The sequence below is a fragment of the Dasypus novemcinctus genome, chromosome 13, assembly GCF_030445035.2.
Source record: "Dasypus novemcinctus isolate mDasNov1 chromosome 13, mDasNov1.1.hap2, whole genome shotgun sequence".
Classification (NCBI taxonomy): domain Eukaryota; kingdom Metazoa; phylum Chordata; class Mammalia; order Cingulata; family Dasypodidae; genus Dasypus; species Dasypus novemcinctus.
Genome location: NC_080685.1, coordinates 57,365,953 through 57,381,820, shown reverse-complemented (window position 1 = coordinate 57,381,820; position 15,868 = coordinate 57,365,953). Strand labels below are relative to the sequence as shown.

General features: G+C 49.5%; 1 protein-coding gene across 1 annotated transcript; it reads left to right on the top strand.

Moving 5' to 3' along the window:
• Positions 1-337: 337 nt before the first annotated feature.
• CLEC20A (C-type lectin domain containing 20A) lies at positions 338-15,850 on the top strand. Its single transcript, XM_058309315.1, has 9 exons — positions 338-377; positions 1,223-1,588; positions 3,640-3,705; positions 6,272-6,637; positions 7,652-7,728; positions 8,991-9,816; positions 12,410-12,526; positions 13,281-13,366; positions 15,294-15,850. The coding sequence occupies exons 1-9, from the start codon at positions 338-340 to the stop codon at positions 15,372-15,374; spliced, it is 2,025 nt and encodes a 674-aa protein (XP_058165298.1). The 3' UTR covers positions 15,375-15,850.
• Positions 15,851-15,868: the final 18 nt, after the last annotated feature.

Genomic DNA, 15,868 nt, shown 5'->3' with positions numbered 1-15,868 from the left:
TGGCCCTTGAGGAACCCAGGGGTCTAACCCACCCCTGCCTTTGCAGATCCTACTGCCTGCCACCTCCCACCCCGAGCAGCCAGCCCTGGGGATGGGCTCCCCCAGCCTCGGCTTGTAAACTGCACGTTGGGGATCTTTTCTGTCTTATTCATGCTGAATCCCCGGCACCTACCCAGCGACTGGCATGCAGGAGGCACTGAATAGGTATTTGTTTAGTAAAATCAATCTGTTTGGATAGGGAAGAGAAGAGTGGAGATTAAGGAAGAAATGACCAGAAGACTGGCAGCCCCCGTCAGGCCAGCGGGCTGCAGCTGCTGGGTGGACGCTGGGCCCTGCCATGCTGCTCCGGACGCTGCTGCTCTCCCTCTGCGCGGCAGGTGAGGGCCCCTCGCCCCCTGCCTGGCTCCAGGCACCTCAGCTCTGAGGGAAGGGGCACCTGTCTCCTGAGGTTCCCAGGTTTTGAGGTTGATGGGAAGAAAAAGAAAAAAAAAAAGAATGTTTTCCAGTCTTCAGGCATGGACTGGTAAGAGAAGCATCGGCCACCCTGCTTGCTGTCTCAGCAACTGGCGGGCTCCCCGGACGCTTCACCCCTCCTCAGCCTCCGCTGGTGGGTCCCTGGCCCCAGGCCCCTCCCAGCCTTGCTGCCCTGCCACTGCACACCCCTTGCTCCCCTGGCCCTTGAGGAACTCAGGGGTCTAACCCACTCCTGGGCTTTGCCCCGCCTAGGGTTTCTTTCTGTTCTTCAGTGTAACTGCACTCATTCTTGTCTTCCTTTATGCACTCATTAAGTGCCTAGTGTATACTAGTCATAAATAGCCCTTTATGTTCCAGCGGGGGTGGGGGTGTTAAAGACAAAGTATGAGAAGATACCAGACAAGATAACTACAAAACAGGATGAATGCAATGAAGGAAATAATTAGGGTGAGGGGAAGTGGGAGTGAGGGTGGGGGGGGTAGGTTTCTCTGAGGAAGTGGGATTTGGGCTAAGCCGAAGAGTAAGGAAAGGAACAGGCAAGAAAACATCCAGGGAAAGGTCCCCGGGAGTAGGAAAGGCCTGCGGCAGGGGGTCGGGGTGAGGCAGTGGTCTGTGTGTGAGGGACAAAGGGGGGCCCAGGGGCAGGAGAGAGGAGCCGGGAGGAGGAAAGCAGTCGGGAGCAGGGCATTTCAGGGACGGTGTGGGTGTCGGCGGAGACTGGTGGGTGACAGCGCCTCTCCCTCCTCAGCCCTGAAGGTGGAGGGCAGCGGCAAGACCTTCGAGCGGGTGGAGGAGGCGCGGAGCTGGCCCGACGCCCTGGAGCACTGCCGGCGGCTCCACACAGACCTGGCTGACCTGCAGAGCTTGTACAGCCTGACGGCGGTGAAGACCATCTACTCCATCATGAGCAGCACCGAGGCGTGGGTCGGCCTCTACTTCAACACGGAAACTCTTGACTTAAGCTGGTCCAGCGGCTCCACCTTCACTGGGCTGCAGTGGAGCCCAGCGCCCGCTCTAGAGGCGGGCCTCTGTGCCACCCTGTACACGCAGTATGCTGTTCCCCGCCTGGGGGCCGCCTCCTGCTCCGCTCAGAAGCACTTCATCTGCTACTACGGTGTGTGCAGTCGTGTTCTGGGCCCGCCTTCCCCCAAGTGTTGCTTTCCAAGAGCAAAATAAGGGGGAGAGAGAGACGGGGAGGCAGAGAGAACTCAGCTTTCAGAGGCTACCTTACCCTTCTTGCCCCGTCCCTTCCTCTCTGTGTCCTTGGATTTTATCTCCTCGGCCCCCCATTCCCAAGTCCTCATTAGAAAAATGGGTGTAAATCAGGGTAGTCAAAAAGTGAAATCTAGAATGTTCCCCCGTGTTCTTTCTTTGGCCAAGAGAGGATTTGGGGGGAGGAAGGAGAAAGGAAGGACAGGTTAGGGGATGCATTTGCAGAAGTGGGAGCAGGATTAAAGGTCTCTTTCCCTCTCATAAAGCACAGAGCATGGATTTATGCGTCACCAAGGGTGGAAGGGGGTGGGATCGCCACTCTCTGGGGGAACTTTGGCTTCCAGGAACTAGGTGGAGGGCACCAGCTCGTTCAGGCGCCTCTGCAGGAAACCCACTATCCATTTTCCCCACACAGGATGCTGGATGTTGGGGACAGACTTCCCCACCCTCGTCCTCAAGCTGGCTCCTCCCCGCCCCTCGCAGCCCGTGCCACTGTCCCTTGTCTTGGAGCTGCTGAGATGCCACAGGGGGTTAGTTATAGACGGGGCAATACTTTCCTGGTAGGAAGTGCCAGTTTCAGCTTTTCTCTCAGTCAGCCAAGGCTCTGCCCAGCTCTGTACCACCCCTACTCCCCAGATAGGGTCATGGAGGACCAACTGCTGAGCCCCCGAGTCACAGGCCATCAGTCTTGAAACGTGGCCCATAATGACCTGGGCTTATACTCTGGGCTCTCAAGCAAGTGAAGAGGTTTCCAGGGGGTGGTGCGTGTGCTGGGGCAGGTGGCCCTGCCAAGGGAGGGGGGTCTGGGTGGGGCTTCCCCCTACTCCTTCTGTGTCTCAGGAGGCCACCAAAGATGCCCTGAGCCCAATTACTCTTCCATCTCTTCACATCCCCTGCCAGCACCCATCTCTCCCCTGGGCCTGCCCCTGCTCTCCTATAGACTCTTGTCTACACCACGGCCAGTGTGAGCTTTCAAAAATGTAAATAAACCGGATCATTTTGTTTAAACATATTCAGTAGTTTCCTGTAGCACTTAGAAAGCCCCTGGCCTGATCCCCTCCCGCTCTCCCAGCCACACTGGCTTCTCTCTGCTTCTTCAGCACACGCAGCTCTGTCCCACTGGAGCTGCGCCCCGGCTCTTCCTCTCGCTCAGGGGTACTGCGCCCTCTCCGGAGCCTGGCTGTCTCTCAGGTTCTTCAAGCTCGGTCCAAACTCCTCCTCTCCAGAGAGGATGGCCCCAGTTCTTCCTCCAAAGTACTATCACTCCACCTTGTTCTATGTTCGCACAGTGCGGGTGGGAATCTGAAACGGTCTTATTCTCTGTTTATTACTCACCACCACCCTAACCCCGTGGAAGGTAAGCTCTTCGAGAAGAGCAGGGACCCTGCTTGTCTTATTTCTGCTATTTTCCCAGCTGCCTCAGCTTAAACAGCAGCTGCCACACAATGGGTTTTTTTGTTGGTTTGTTTTTGTTTTTTGAGCTAAAATCTTTATTATTTCTAAGGTAATACTGGATAAGCACCCAGAGTTACAATTGGTGGTCTTGATGGCTGGGTGATGTTTGGTTCAATAATAACAGAAGAGTGGAGAAATGGATTATTCCTCCAGATAAGTAGACTCAAAGGATAATGTGATGAATGAGATTTTATTAGCCCTGTAACCTTCATTATGAAAGGATGAGGTGCCCCACAAAGTCTTCATCCTCTGTAAAATTAACAGTGTATTTCTAGTGAATTGTGGTTATTCATACTAACATTCAGTGTTGTTGTGGGCAGCTTCATTTAGCACAATGGGTTTTTAATATATATATGTTGAATAAATGTAGAAAAGAATGGATGAGCTGGTCTACTCTTGAGCTTGGCTTCTCCTGGCCTCAACCTGGCAGCTCCTGGGGACTGCCGAGGACTGTGGCGCCTGCCCTCCCCAGAACACCTGGTCCTGTTTGTCTTTCAGACCCCACCGTGGGACACCGCATCTCCACAGAGCCTCTCCCTAGAACGACCCCCACTCCGCAGACAGGTAGGCGCCTGCTCTGCCCGGCTGCTTCTGGGTCTCTGGCTCTTTTTCCTTGGACTTGCCCCTCTGGACCCGCCGGCAGGGCCACTGAACCCGAGGCCCTCGCTGCTCCCCGCACCCCACCTGGCTGCGTGTCCTGATGGACCCCGGCTCTGCTCTCCCAGCTGACACCCAAGGACAGGATCAATGCCAGAGAGGGACGGGCCTTGCTCAGGGTCCCGCCGCAGGGAGGGGCAGCGCCCAGGCTGCATCCACCTCTCCTGAGGCAGGCGCCACCAGCCCCTCTGGTGAGGGGGGCTTTCTCCCTAATTGCCCTTCTGGGTATTTCTGCCTTGGTATTAGGAAAACAAAACAAAAACTCTTCATATCTGGTGTAGAGAAATTCTGTGATAAAGAAAATTATCCATTTACAGATGAAATAATTCCTCATTCAGTCTGCTTTGGGGAGTTGGTGTCCTGCGTGTTACGGGATGTGGAGCTGGAGAGTGAAAATGGCAAAGGCTCCCAAGGCAGGCGGACCTGCGAATGCCTCTCGCCTGACATTTAACGTGGCATGAGTCTGGGCAAAGCACCTCCCCGAGGTTCCCTTTTCTCATCTGTATAATGAGGTGAACAGTACCTATTTTTCTGGATGATACTGAGGATTAAAAAGAGAATGTATGCTTCATGCATAGCTCAGGGCTGGCACACACTGGGTACTTAATAAAGGGAAGCTTAGAACAAAAGCTGTGACAGTGGTGGTGTAGCTCGTCAGGGCTGCTATGACAAATCCCATACCCAGGGTTTGGCTTAAAAAATGGAAATTTGTCTCATGGTTTTGGAAGCAAGAAGGGAAAAAAATCAAGGTAGTGGAGGACTTGCTTTCTCCTGGAATCTGTGGGATTCTGCCATCCTCTCTCAAGGGGCGATCTCTCTCCCTCTCTGCTCCTCTGATATCTGCTGACTTCTGGCTTCTACTGACTGCGTCCAAATGTCCTCTTCTTATAAGGACTCCAGTCCTATGGTTTAGTCCTGATCAATTTGGCCTCATCTAAATAGAATATTTATTTTTCTCCCTCTACCCCTCTCCCCTCCCCTCCCCATCCCCAGCCCTTCTGTTTTTGCTGTCTGTGTCCATTCGCTGTGATCTTCTGAATCCATTTCTTTTTGTCTTCTCCTCCTGTCTTTCTCCTCTAGGATTCACTGGGATTCAGTTCTCTGATGTGGAGAGAGGTTCCTTGCCCCCTGCACCACCTCAGTTCCTGGTTTCTGCTGGGCTTCACCTTGACTCTCCCCTTTATCTCTCTTTTGTTGCGTCACCATCTTGCTGTGTGACTCGCTTGCATGGGCACTGGCTTGCTGCACGGGCACTGGCTTACTGCACAGGCACGCTTTCTCTTCTTTTTTACTAGGAGGCCCCAGGGATGGAACCCAGGTCCTCCCATATGGTAGGTGGAGGCCTTTATTCACTAATGAATGACATCTTAACTAATGATAACATCTCCCAAGGTCCTATTTACAAGTGGGTTCACACCCACAGGAATGAGGATTAAGACCTTGAACATGTCTTTTGTGGGGACATGATTCAATCCCCAACAGGCAGGGAAAATACTAGGGAAAGAGTAGGCCAATCTCAATGGCCTTAGGCAAACGGGCATGTGTCAGGGAGTTTTGGAGGCCCTGCTTGAATGTCAGGATGTGGCTCTATGTCTGCAAATTAGGTTTCAAGAATCAATACCTTGGGTCACAACTGAGTTGCTTGGGTTCTTTTCAAAGAACTCTCACATTGCTTAGAGTCATAGATGTGTGGGCTTCTGGGGCACAGGTTTGGTGGGCACGGCAAGTGGCAGGCAGGGCCTGACCAAGCCCCAGGGGGCCCGGCCCAGCCAAGCCTCTGGCAGGATCTGGAAGCAGAAGTTGTGAGGCACCAGCACCTCCTGTCTGTGTGCGCTTACCGGAAGCCAGATTCCACCCAGGCCACTGGGGCTGGGTCTGCTCTCCTTCCCGTGTCAACAGGGCTGCCCTCACCAGGCTCGCCTCTTCTCCCCAGCTCTCCAGGTACCGTGAGCCTGGGCACACTTCCTTTGCCCTCCATCCCATCTCAGCCCTGGTGCCTTCTCCTCCCAGCCAGGCGAGACGGGCACAGCCCCTGGAAATCACAATGGGGTTGACTTCCAGCCAGAATTATCTTCTGTCTCTCATTATCTTCCCCCAAATCATAACTACCATTTTATTAAGGGCTTACTATTGGCACGCACTGTTCTAAACCACTTACATACATGGTTTTATTTAATCCTGACCTCATATATCATTATGCTCATTGCACAGATGAAAAAATTAAGACAAATTTAACTTGCTAAGGCCATGCAGCCATAAGGAGAGCTCTTAACCCCTGCTTTTTAAAATGCTTTTCCTCCAGCTGCTGCTATGATATCTCATCCTTTCTCCCAACCTGGTATTTAGTCTGTCTATAAAACCTAACACTCAAGAACTCGGGTCAGGCTAGAATTCTGAACCCGGGCTCTTCGAGGGCTGGGTTGTCAAATATGCAGGCCCTTAGGCCTGTGGTCTCCTTGGTCTTTGCCTCCAGCTGTGGTCCAGATCGGCCAACAGACCTTCCTGCGGTATGAGCGAGTAATGACGTGGTCCGGGGCCCTGCTATACTGCCGCGGCCACCACACGGACCTGGCCGACCTACAGAACGTGACTGATGAGGAGGGCAAGAAAGCCTTGAAGTCCATCACGAGTGAGATCGAGGCCTGGGTTGGCCTCTACTTCAACGCAGGCTCCAGGTCTCTGAGCTGGTCCAGTGACTTGGGTACCAGCATCCCCAATTGGCTGCAGGTGCCCACGTTTGACACTGGACTTTGTGCAGGACTCCGCACCTATGCGCGCTTCGATCCCAGAATTTATTCAGTGGTCTGTTCTTCCCTGCAACCCTTCATCTGCTTCTACGGTGCGTGAAATAGACTGCCCCGCTGGCCCTCGGGCCACCGAGGTTAGAATGGGATGGGAACTGGGTTTATTTGGCCTCAGGAGGCACTTCTAGCCTTTGAGGGTGATTGCACTCTGGAGCAGGCTCCTGAGACCCTGTACCTGGGAGGATCTTGTATTATTTTCATTCTGGCAGATCTGTAAAGAACAGAATGGACTCCATCCAGCCTCAAGGCATTATCAGTTAGCAGTTAGTTATTTGGGCAATAAAATGGTTAAGAGCTTGGGCTTTGGAGTAAGACTTTATTACTTGCTAGAAATAAGGTGAGCAGCATCTCTGAGCCTCCTTTTCCTCATCTGGAAAATAAATTTCCTTTCCTTTGCCTTCCCTTACCCTTTCCTTTCCCTTTCTTCATGTTCTGTCCACCACCCCCCCTTCCTCCCTCCTCTTTTCCTTTCTGTTTTTCTTCCTTCCTTTCTTTCTTTCTTTTTAAAAACAGCTTTATTGAAATATAATTCACATATAAAATCCATGCTTTAAAAGTATATAATTCAGTGGATTTTAGTATATTCAGAATTAAAAGGTGAGCAAACATCACCACTTTCTCATATTAAGATAGTTTTCATCACCCCAAAAAGAAACTCCTACCCATTAACAGGAACTCTTCATTCTCTCCCATCCCCAGCCCCTGCTAACCACTAAACTAACTCTGACTCTGTGGATTTGCCTATTCTTAGCTGTTTTGTTTGTGTTTTGGATTTGATGAGAATCATTATCCTTTTCCATAAAACGGAACAATTATTCCTCCCTGAAGAGCCGTTGCGAGGATTAAAGATTGTGAAAATACCTTTCCCAGGGCCTGGCTCATAGGTGTGCAATAAACGCCGCGCTCCTGTGTTGTCGTGACGGGAGGCTGTTCCCTCAGTGCCTGGCGTGGCTTCTCGTGGCCCAGCAGCCTGTCAGGTGGGACAGACCCCAGGGAGCTTGTGTTCACATCACTACTGCCCTCACACTCGCGCTTGTGTTTTCTTGCAGACCCCGCCATTGGACACCGGACGTCAGCAGAGTTCCCAATGCTCTTTCTCACTCCTTCCTCGGAAGTTACCATGAGGGTGACCCCCAGGCCAAGTACAGAGCCCAGTTTCCTATGTATGGGTGCTTGAGCCTCTTCTTGGTTGGATCCTAGGGTCTCTGGGGCCTGGGGAAGTGGAGAGGGCAGCCCAGAAAAGGGCTGAACTAACTGGGTTACAGTGTCGTCCCGCCCCCCCCCCGCCCCCACCAGGCCAGGGTTGGGGAAGGAGGAAAGGAGGGACTCAGTCAGCATCAACCCCCACCCCACCCCGGATTGGGCCACTGAATCTGCAGCTTCAGGCCACTCAGGAGAGACTGTGCAGTCCCTCAGGTGAGGACATGAGGGCCTGGCCTGGGACAGGGCTCCTTGAGGAAGAATTATCAGAGAGGCCTTTGAGGTTTGGCATCCTGAGAGGGAGGACCTGGTAACGTCCCCTTTTACTGTGGGCTCCTCTGGGAGGGAAAGGTGAGAGGTGAGTTGTTGGGACTGTGTGTGGGGACGTGCACTGGCCCTCAGGAAAGGCCTCCTCTCACGGTGTTTGGAGGCCAGAGGCTGGCCACCTGGGTGGTCTCTACCTGTCCTTCCTTTCCCACCTCCTTTCCTCTGATCCCACCAGCCGCCTGAGCCCTAAGCCCTGGTACGTGGCTGGGAATGACAGTAATAGCATTCCTATGTTTTTAAAATTCCTAAAACATCTTCACAGCTTTACCTCATTTTGCTTCCCAAGAGTTCTGAAAGTAACTAGGATAATTGAGTGCAAATCACAGTTTTCCTGGCCTCCTTTCAGATTCCTTCATCAAAGGTATTTTTGTCTTCTTTTTGAGAACACAGAGAAGTTAGGGGATTTGCTCAAGGTTGCATAGAGTTTCATTAATTTATTCATTAACAGTGTTGATGGGGTCGGGGCTCTGCTCTACTAGAGGACTGAGACTGGTGAGGCTGAGGACAGGGAAAGAAAAGGCAGGGTCCATCCTGAAGGAGCTCACAGCCAGCAAGAAGAGGGGTCAGGACAGATAGTCACGGTTTAGTGTAGGCAAGCACAGCGGGGACACAAGAAAGGGGGGACCGAAACCCCTGTATGATGGGGGAGGGTTTCCTGGAGGAGGTGATTTTTAAAAACTAGTAGGACTTAGCATGCAAAGGAGGGTAGAGGTGGGCATGGGATGAGCTGCAGGTAGGAGGGTAGTGCTGGAGTTAAGGTGACCCTCACTCTGAAGGTAACACCACCAGAGCCGGTGACGGCCGTCAGGTTTGGTTCAGAATTTGGGAGAAAACTTGTCTTCCTTCCGCTTCCCATCTAAGGTCGACCCAAGCCACTGCGGGCAGCCCGCGCCTGGCCCACGGGCCACACGGCCTCGGGCCGCAGAGGGTTCACGAGCGCTCCTGCTCGTCCTGGCTGGAACCGGAGGCCACAGCCAGGCCAGGAAGGGCTGTGGGTCGCTGCCGCCGCCCCGGGTCCCCCAGCGTCCTCGCCCGGAGTCCTGGGCCCTGGGAAGGGGTTCCGGGCGCGGGGACCCCATGGAAACCTCCTCTGCAGCCCTAGGGACCAGCGCCAGCCCCGCCGGCGCCTCGCAGGGGCTCACTTCGGCCGTGCGACTCCCGCAGCGAGTCACCCCGGAGCCCGCGGAGCCCGCCGCAGACACCCGAGGTTCAAGGGCACCGAGCCCGTCGGCCGACGCCGCGTCCCCGGGGAGCGCCTCGGGCCCCGCTCTCGGGCCCCGGCCCTCGCCGCTCCCGGCGCAGAGCGCGTCCCCCGGCCCCGCGCCGCCGGGAAGCCCCTCTGCCTCACAGCAAGTGCCCGGGAGCGCTCTGGCCCTCACTCTGAGCCTTGCTGCAGGCCCCGAGTCCCCGGCCAGCCCTATCCCCGAGCGCTGGCTCGAGACTCCGCGGGAGGCGGTCGCCTCGCTCGGCTCCACCCGCGGCGCCTCAGCCCACCCTGGGTCGGTCACATCCAGCCGGCCCGGCGGCTCCGAGGCTGCGGGGAGCTCCCTGGGGGCTGAAGAAAGCGCCTTCGCGCCTCCGGGCCCAGGCAGCCGGACCGTGCTCTCCAGAACAACTGCGCCCCCGGCGCCGGCAGCCCCGAGCCCGGCCTCCGCGCGGGAGACAGCTGGGAACCGGGCTGAAACAGGTGCCCGCCCGCGTGGCTGGGGTGGGGGTCCCACCCCGGGCCCGGCGCCGCACCCCGCCTCTCCCTTGGGACCGCGGCTCTAGAGTTGGGCGCAGTGGTGCATGTACTGGACTGGAGGTCCCCTCTCATTCCTGCTACTTTCCAGTCCAGGAATGGGGGTGTCCTGTCGTGTCAGAGTCAGCTTGCTCTTCCGTCCTCCCTGGGTAGTAATTTAGGGTGCAGGTGGAGGTGCGGGGCGATCTGGGGGGAAAAACAGTCTATTTCGCCTGTAAGAGCCGTCTGACAGCCAAGAGTTGGAATGTTGGCTTCTACTACTTTCAGCGTGGCGGTAGGAAAGTTCCCTGACCCCCTGACACTCATTTGTCTCATCTTTAAACTGAAGAAAATACCAGCTTCATGTGGCACCTCTTTCAGTGCCTGGCATCTGGCAGGCACTCAGTAAATGGTAGCTATTACCACTTCGGTTGCAATTTTCTGGCTGTATGCTCATTTTATACATTAGAAATAATTATGAATGATCACAATTCTTGAGATTGCAGAACCTTCAGGGAAGGGACTGTTTTATACTTCTCGGTATCCTTGCCAGACCTAGGTCTGCACCTAGTTTTGCACACTGGCAGTTTAATTCAACAATCATTTCTAGAGTGTATTTTGAAAAAAGCATTGAGGTATGGATACTAAGATAAGCAGGACCTGTTCCCTGTCTTTAAGAGCTTAGTTTAACAGGACAGCATGGTAACTGCTGCACTACAAGTGTAAACCAAGAGCCTTGGTTGCTTGGGCAGGAAGTGATTCATTCTGCCTGGAATGTGGTAATTGGACAAAAGGGTCTCATCTGGCAGCAAAGACTAAGGTTGTTTCTGGCAGAGGAAAGGTAGATGTGAAAGTGGTTTATTTGGGAATAACAAACCGTCCGATGCGATTGGGGTAGAGATGACATACTGGGGAAGGGAGCAGCAGGGACTTGATCCCCGCAGTCAACGGAGCCATCAGAGGCTTTGAACGGTAAGCAAAGTGCTAAGATCTGGAGTTTCCAGAAGCAAGAAGGTTATAATAACGTGGGGCAATGCTTGTATTAGGATGCTAAATGAAAAAAAGCACGACTCAATATTATACATGCAACACAGTCACAACAATGTCGAAACATCAGCCTATGCTTAGAAAAAAGATCAGAAGGAAATGTGTGAAAGTAACAGTGATAATATTCAGGTGATGAGAATATGAGTGTTTCCCTCTGTTCTGTGTTTCTGTATTTTATAGATTTATTCTTTCCATTAAAAAATTTTACAGTGCTTTGGGTGAAGAGAGGAGAAGGCATTTGGAGAGGAGGCTGACCTGGGGAGGAGAGAGGGAAGTGTGTGTGTGGGAGACTATTGCACAGTCTTGGGCAGTGGAGAGAGGAGGGACAAGAAGGAATTGATTTGAGGGAGCTTCCAAGTGACATTAATCAAAGAAACGTAAACACAAACACATTTTAAAAAATGCAAATTAAAAACAAGATGCATTTTAAAAATTTATTTCTTAGTTTGGCAAAAAATTTAAAGGGTGATAATGCTGATGGAGATGTAGGAAAATCAGAAACCTCACACACTGAGTAGACGTGTAAACTGGTGCTACCATTCTGGCAACAAGTCAACTTTGAAATGTGGATAACCTTTCATACAATAATTCTACCCTTGGAAACTTATTAAGGAAATGATCATATGAGGTATACATATACATATACATGAACCCCCACATGCTGGGTTGTTTGCTGTAACATTATTTATTGCAGTGAAAAATTGGAAGCAATATAATGCCCATCAGAAGGCGCCTGCCTAAGTAAGTTATGGTACATTTGATGACATACTATGTAGGCTTTAAAAAGGATAAGGTATGTCTTTATGCATTCAAATTTAAAAATTCAAGTGTGTAAAGGATATTCTATAACAAACTGTTAATAATAGTTGTCCCTGCATCAGGGCAGGAGATACTTTTGCTTAAATATTTTACAATGCTTTATCACAAAAACAATATGGTTATTTCCATATTTGAAAAAAAGCCATCTGCAAGGCACTAACAGGACTTTGGTGACTGACTGACATGAGAGCAAGTGAGAGGGAACAAGGGAGCAGATGAAGATGCCTGGGGTGCCTCAGTGGCTGGGGGAAGAGGCTTGGCTTTGGGTCACTATGATTTTGAGGTGCTGCCCCCTGAAGGAGATGTTGGAGGTCCCTGGCTGCCATGGGATGGGCTCTGTGTGGCTGGCAGACAACATGAGGGCTCAGAGCCCCTGAGGTGAGGACTACTGAAAGGAGGTATCTGGTACTGGGAATACACCTCATAATACTGCCCCAAGCCCCACAAATCCCCATGTCAGGGACACTTTTTGAGAGACGATGGTATAGAAATTCAAGGCTGGGTACATGACCCTGTAAGCCTAAGTCAAGGGCTGGCAGGGACTGAGCTTCCCACACTGGAGGGCTCCTGCAGGAACTATGTGCACACCAGTGGCTGCTCATGCCTGTCTTCCAGCTCGGTGGCAGTCACCAATCTCAGATGGCCTTGCCCCCACCTGTATTTGCCATGACTCCTTTATTGCTCCCTCCTGTAGCTGTGACCAGTAGGAGTAGCACTGATATACGAGATACAGCTGCTGCCACTCAGGCCCACCTTCTCAGCTCATCTAACCACCTGGAGTCTCAAGAAAAAACAACAGCATCAGAATCAGGTAACTGCTTCTCTTTACCAAGTTCCCATTTTTAACAATCAAGCAGTTAAATCAGGACCGCCAAGACCTAGCACAGAGTGCTCAAGACCTTTTTATGAAACACAGGACAAAATGTTGGGAAGGGTACAGAAATAGGAGTGAAGACGGGGATTCTAGTTTCAATTCCTGATTAATTATTGCGAAAGCTCAGGCAAGTTTCCTCACTTCAGAATCTGATTTCTCATCCGCAAAAGGTTATCTAAAAACCACCTTTCCTCTATCATCGGGTTGTTGTGAGATAATGATGCAAGAGTATCTCATAAATTATAAAATACTATGCAGATACAAAGTAGCCCTTTCATGAGGTTATAGTTCCTGCAATGATTACAGATGGGCTGTGACTGAAGGCTGTCATCAAAGGGACTCTGGTCCTGTTCTACAAATTCAGAGAACATACCTAGTTCTCAGGAGAAGAGTTGGCCCTCAGAAATGTGGACCCAGGGAGAGGTATTTCCCACATGGTGCTCAGCATCTCCTTACTTTCAAGTAGGAGTGCAAGTGGGCCAATGCATAGGGGAGCCAGCATTCCCCAAGCAGGTTGGTTCTAATTGTGGCTGATGATTCTCTTGGTCAGCAGTTTCTTCCTTTTTCAAATCCTAAATCATCATGTAGTATCTATGGCGTCTAACAGGCAATGCCGATTGCTAAGACTTTGAAGTTTTCAAATGGCAATAGGATAATTTCCCCTTCAGTCAGTTAGCACTTTCTTTTTCAGGGCAACCCTTTGGAATCCTAAAAGCAGATTTTAACATCCCAAGTCTAAGGAACCCAGAAGACATGAAAGATGAATTTTTGAGAGAGGTGAGAGTTCTGCCCACTTTCTGTTTTGATCGGTCAGATGATTTGGCATTGCAAGGCAGTATTGTCAAAACCAATTAGGAAATTGTTCCCCTTGCCATCACCTTGGCTCATGATGCCAGGCTTGTTAATGTGCTGGGACTTTTTTTGGGTCTTTGTCTTATTATTCTGATATTTTTCCTGATCGCCTTTTCTTTACCAAGATGGCATAGTCAGAAGAACCTGAGTTTGGATCTTGGCTTTGCACTTATTAGTTGTGTGACCTTGGACAAGCCTTTGTAAGCCTTGATATTCTCATGGAATAGGAAAAATAATAAAAAAATAGTACCTAACCCATATGATTGGTGTTATGATACAGGAAAAATTCCATATAAAGTGCTTAGCAAATTAGCACATTTGTAAGTGCTCAATAAACATTAGTTATTAATATCATTATCAACATTATTATTGTAGTGCTCTGAATATACATTTGGTCTACTTTTTTTCCTGTTCTTTTAAAGTATTGTGAGATAGGAGATTGTGTGGAGGGAGAATTGTTCATAAAAGCTGCAACAAAGACTTCAAGCTCATTTTAGGTCATGGCCTAAGGGCATATTTCTCACTTATATAATAATTATAGGATGTCAGTGCTAGAGATCAAGATCATCTACTTAATATAATAATTTTATAGACAAGGAAACAGACTCAGGTCAAAGAAAGCACTCAGGCAATTCATTTTAGAATCTCACAAACTCAAGTTTCTATAAGGAATGGTAGTATGTGTATATATGTGTCTGCATGTGTGTATGCCTGCAGGGAGTAGGGAGGAAGATTAGAGAGCTTTTGGTACATTTTGCTATTAAAGGAAGAGCAAAGGAAGAGCAGGTACAAATGATGCAATTCAGCATCTGATAACTTTGTGAGTGGCTTAATAAGACCACAGTGCTGAGTATTACATCTACAAAAGTCAGGCTTCGTCATAGGTGTCTCCCTGATTAACGACCATGTACTCTGGGAATCTCAATTGTAAGGAATTGATAAAATGGCACATGAATCAGAGACCATTTTATTTGGGAGAAGACAAAAAGGAATTCTGAGTTATCTATTTTGCTGATTTCTTAAGGTCAGATGTACTCGGGGTTCTGGCCTGGACCCTTCAGCACTCTTTGGGGTATACTCATTGGAACTTCTGACACCAAACCAGAAACCATTTACCCTTTATTTTAAGTTGGAGCCAGTGGAAAATTGGGCTCAAAATGAGGAATTCCATCTTCTGGTCAGCTTTGTTGGAATGTAACTATTTCATAAATGGGATGACTGTAATAATGGATAGAACTTCCACCTCAGAGATTTAAAGGATGGAATTGATAGGAACTTGGTGTATATGTGTGGGAAGGTAAAGTATATATTAGCGGTTTTTAGCAGCATTTTTAATTCCAAATAGAAGAAATGGAAACACCTGTAGCCAACATATCCCAGTCCCCAGGATGGGGTCAGAGAAAACATTTTAATAGACACCCACACAGGCTCAGTGCTTGATTGGACTAGTGGTTCTTACCCTGCTGATGCTCAAAACTTCCGAGAAGGTTAAAAGGAAAAAAGATCCTGGCCCCCAAACCTTAGAGAGATTCTATTTAATTGCCCACAGGTGGGGCTCAGGAGGCATCCCTACTTTTTTTTTTTAAAACTGCTCCCAAGTAATTCTGATGAACAGTCAGGATTGAGAACCAATAATAATTAGTCATCTATTTCAGTCTCTTTGTCATGAAACTTGTTTCAAATTTGGCTAGCAAAAATTATTTACGTATTTTCCTCTTAGTTAAGGTGCTAATAACAAAAGGCAGACTGGAGGCTGAAAAAATTAAATGTATGGAAGGGTGGACAGTTTAGGGCTAAGAGAACTAGGAGGTCACAAGATAGCTTCAATAGTTTCTCTTTTTTGATGTTTCAGATCCAAGAAATCTTGAAGCTTATATTAGGTCATGAGCAATTCAGATTGAAATGGGTTGGCTTCGAAGTGGACAAAAAGTAGCACAAACTTATTCATTTGGAGTTTCCTTCTCATACATTCTTCCCTGGATGTAGAGTGAATTTTAGTTTTTGAATTCCTAATTAGGACAGAATTAAAAATAACCCCAGATATGCTAAGAGGCTAAAAGGCTGAATTTCAACCTAGCCCAAGAGAAAAGCTACATATGAAACTTGCATAACTGGATTTTATAGAATGAAATAAGCAGGAGATGGGGTATTTGGAATAATAACCTTGAGAATGACAAACAACAAAAAACCTGGACTAAACAACTAAAATCCTGAAAACGATCTCTATAACAAGACCAACCAACTCTCAACTTTATCATTCTGAGGAACTAAGAGAAGACAGTAGTAATATAAGAAACTAAGTGGGGTCATGCTTCCAAATAAACTGGAGAACTTTCTTTACAAGCCACAAACTAGTTTCTTATTTTTCTCCTAATATCCTACACACTAAGATATGTGTAAAAGTCAAGTAGTAAGATGTCAAATACA

What these genes read in the sequence shown, in the direction of transcription:
- CLEC20A (XM_058309315.1), top strand. Translation starts at nt 338, where the DNA reads ATGCTGCTCCGGACGCTGCTGCTCTCCCTCTGCGCGGCAG. An exon ending in CCTCGGAAGTTACCATGAGG is followed by an intron (nt 7,729 to 8,990) that starts GTGACCCCCAGG and finishes TTCCCATCTAAG; the next exon opens with GTCGACCCAAGCCACTGCGG. An exon ending in TGGGAACCGGGCTGAAACAG is followed by an intron (nt 9,817 to 12,409) that starts GTGCCCGCCCGC and finishes TCCCTCCTGTAG; the next exon opens with CTGTGACCAGTAGGAGTAGC.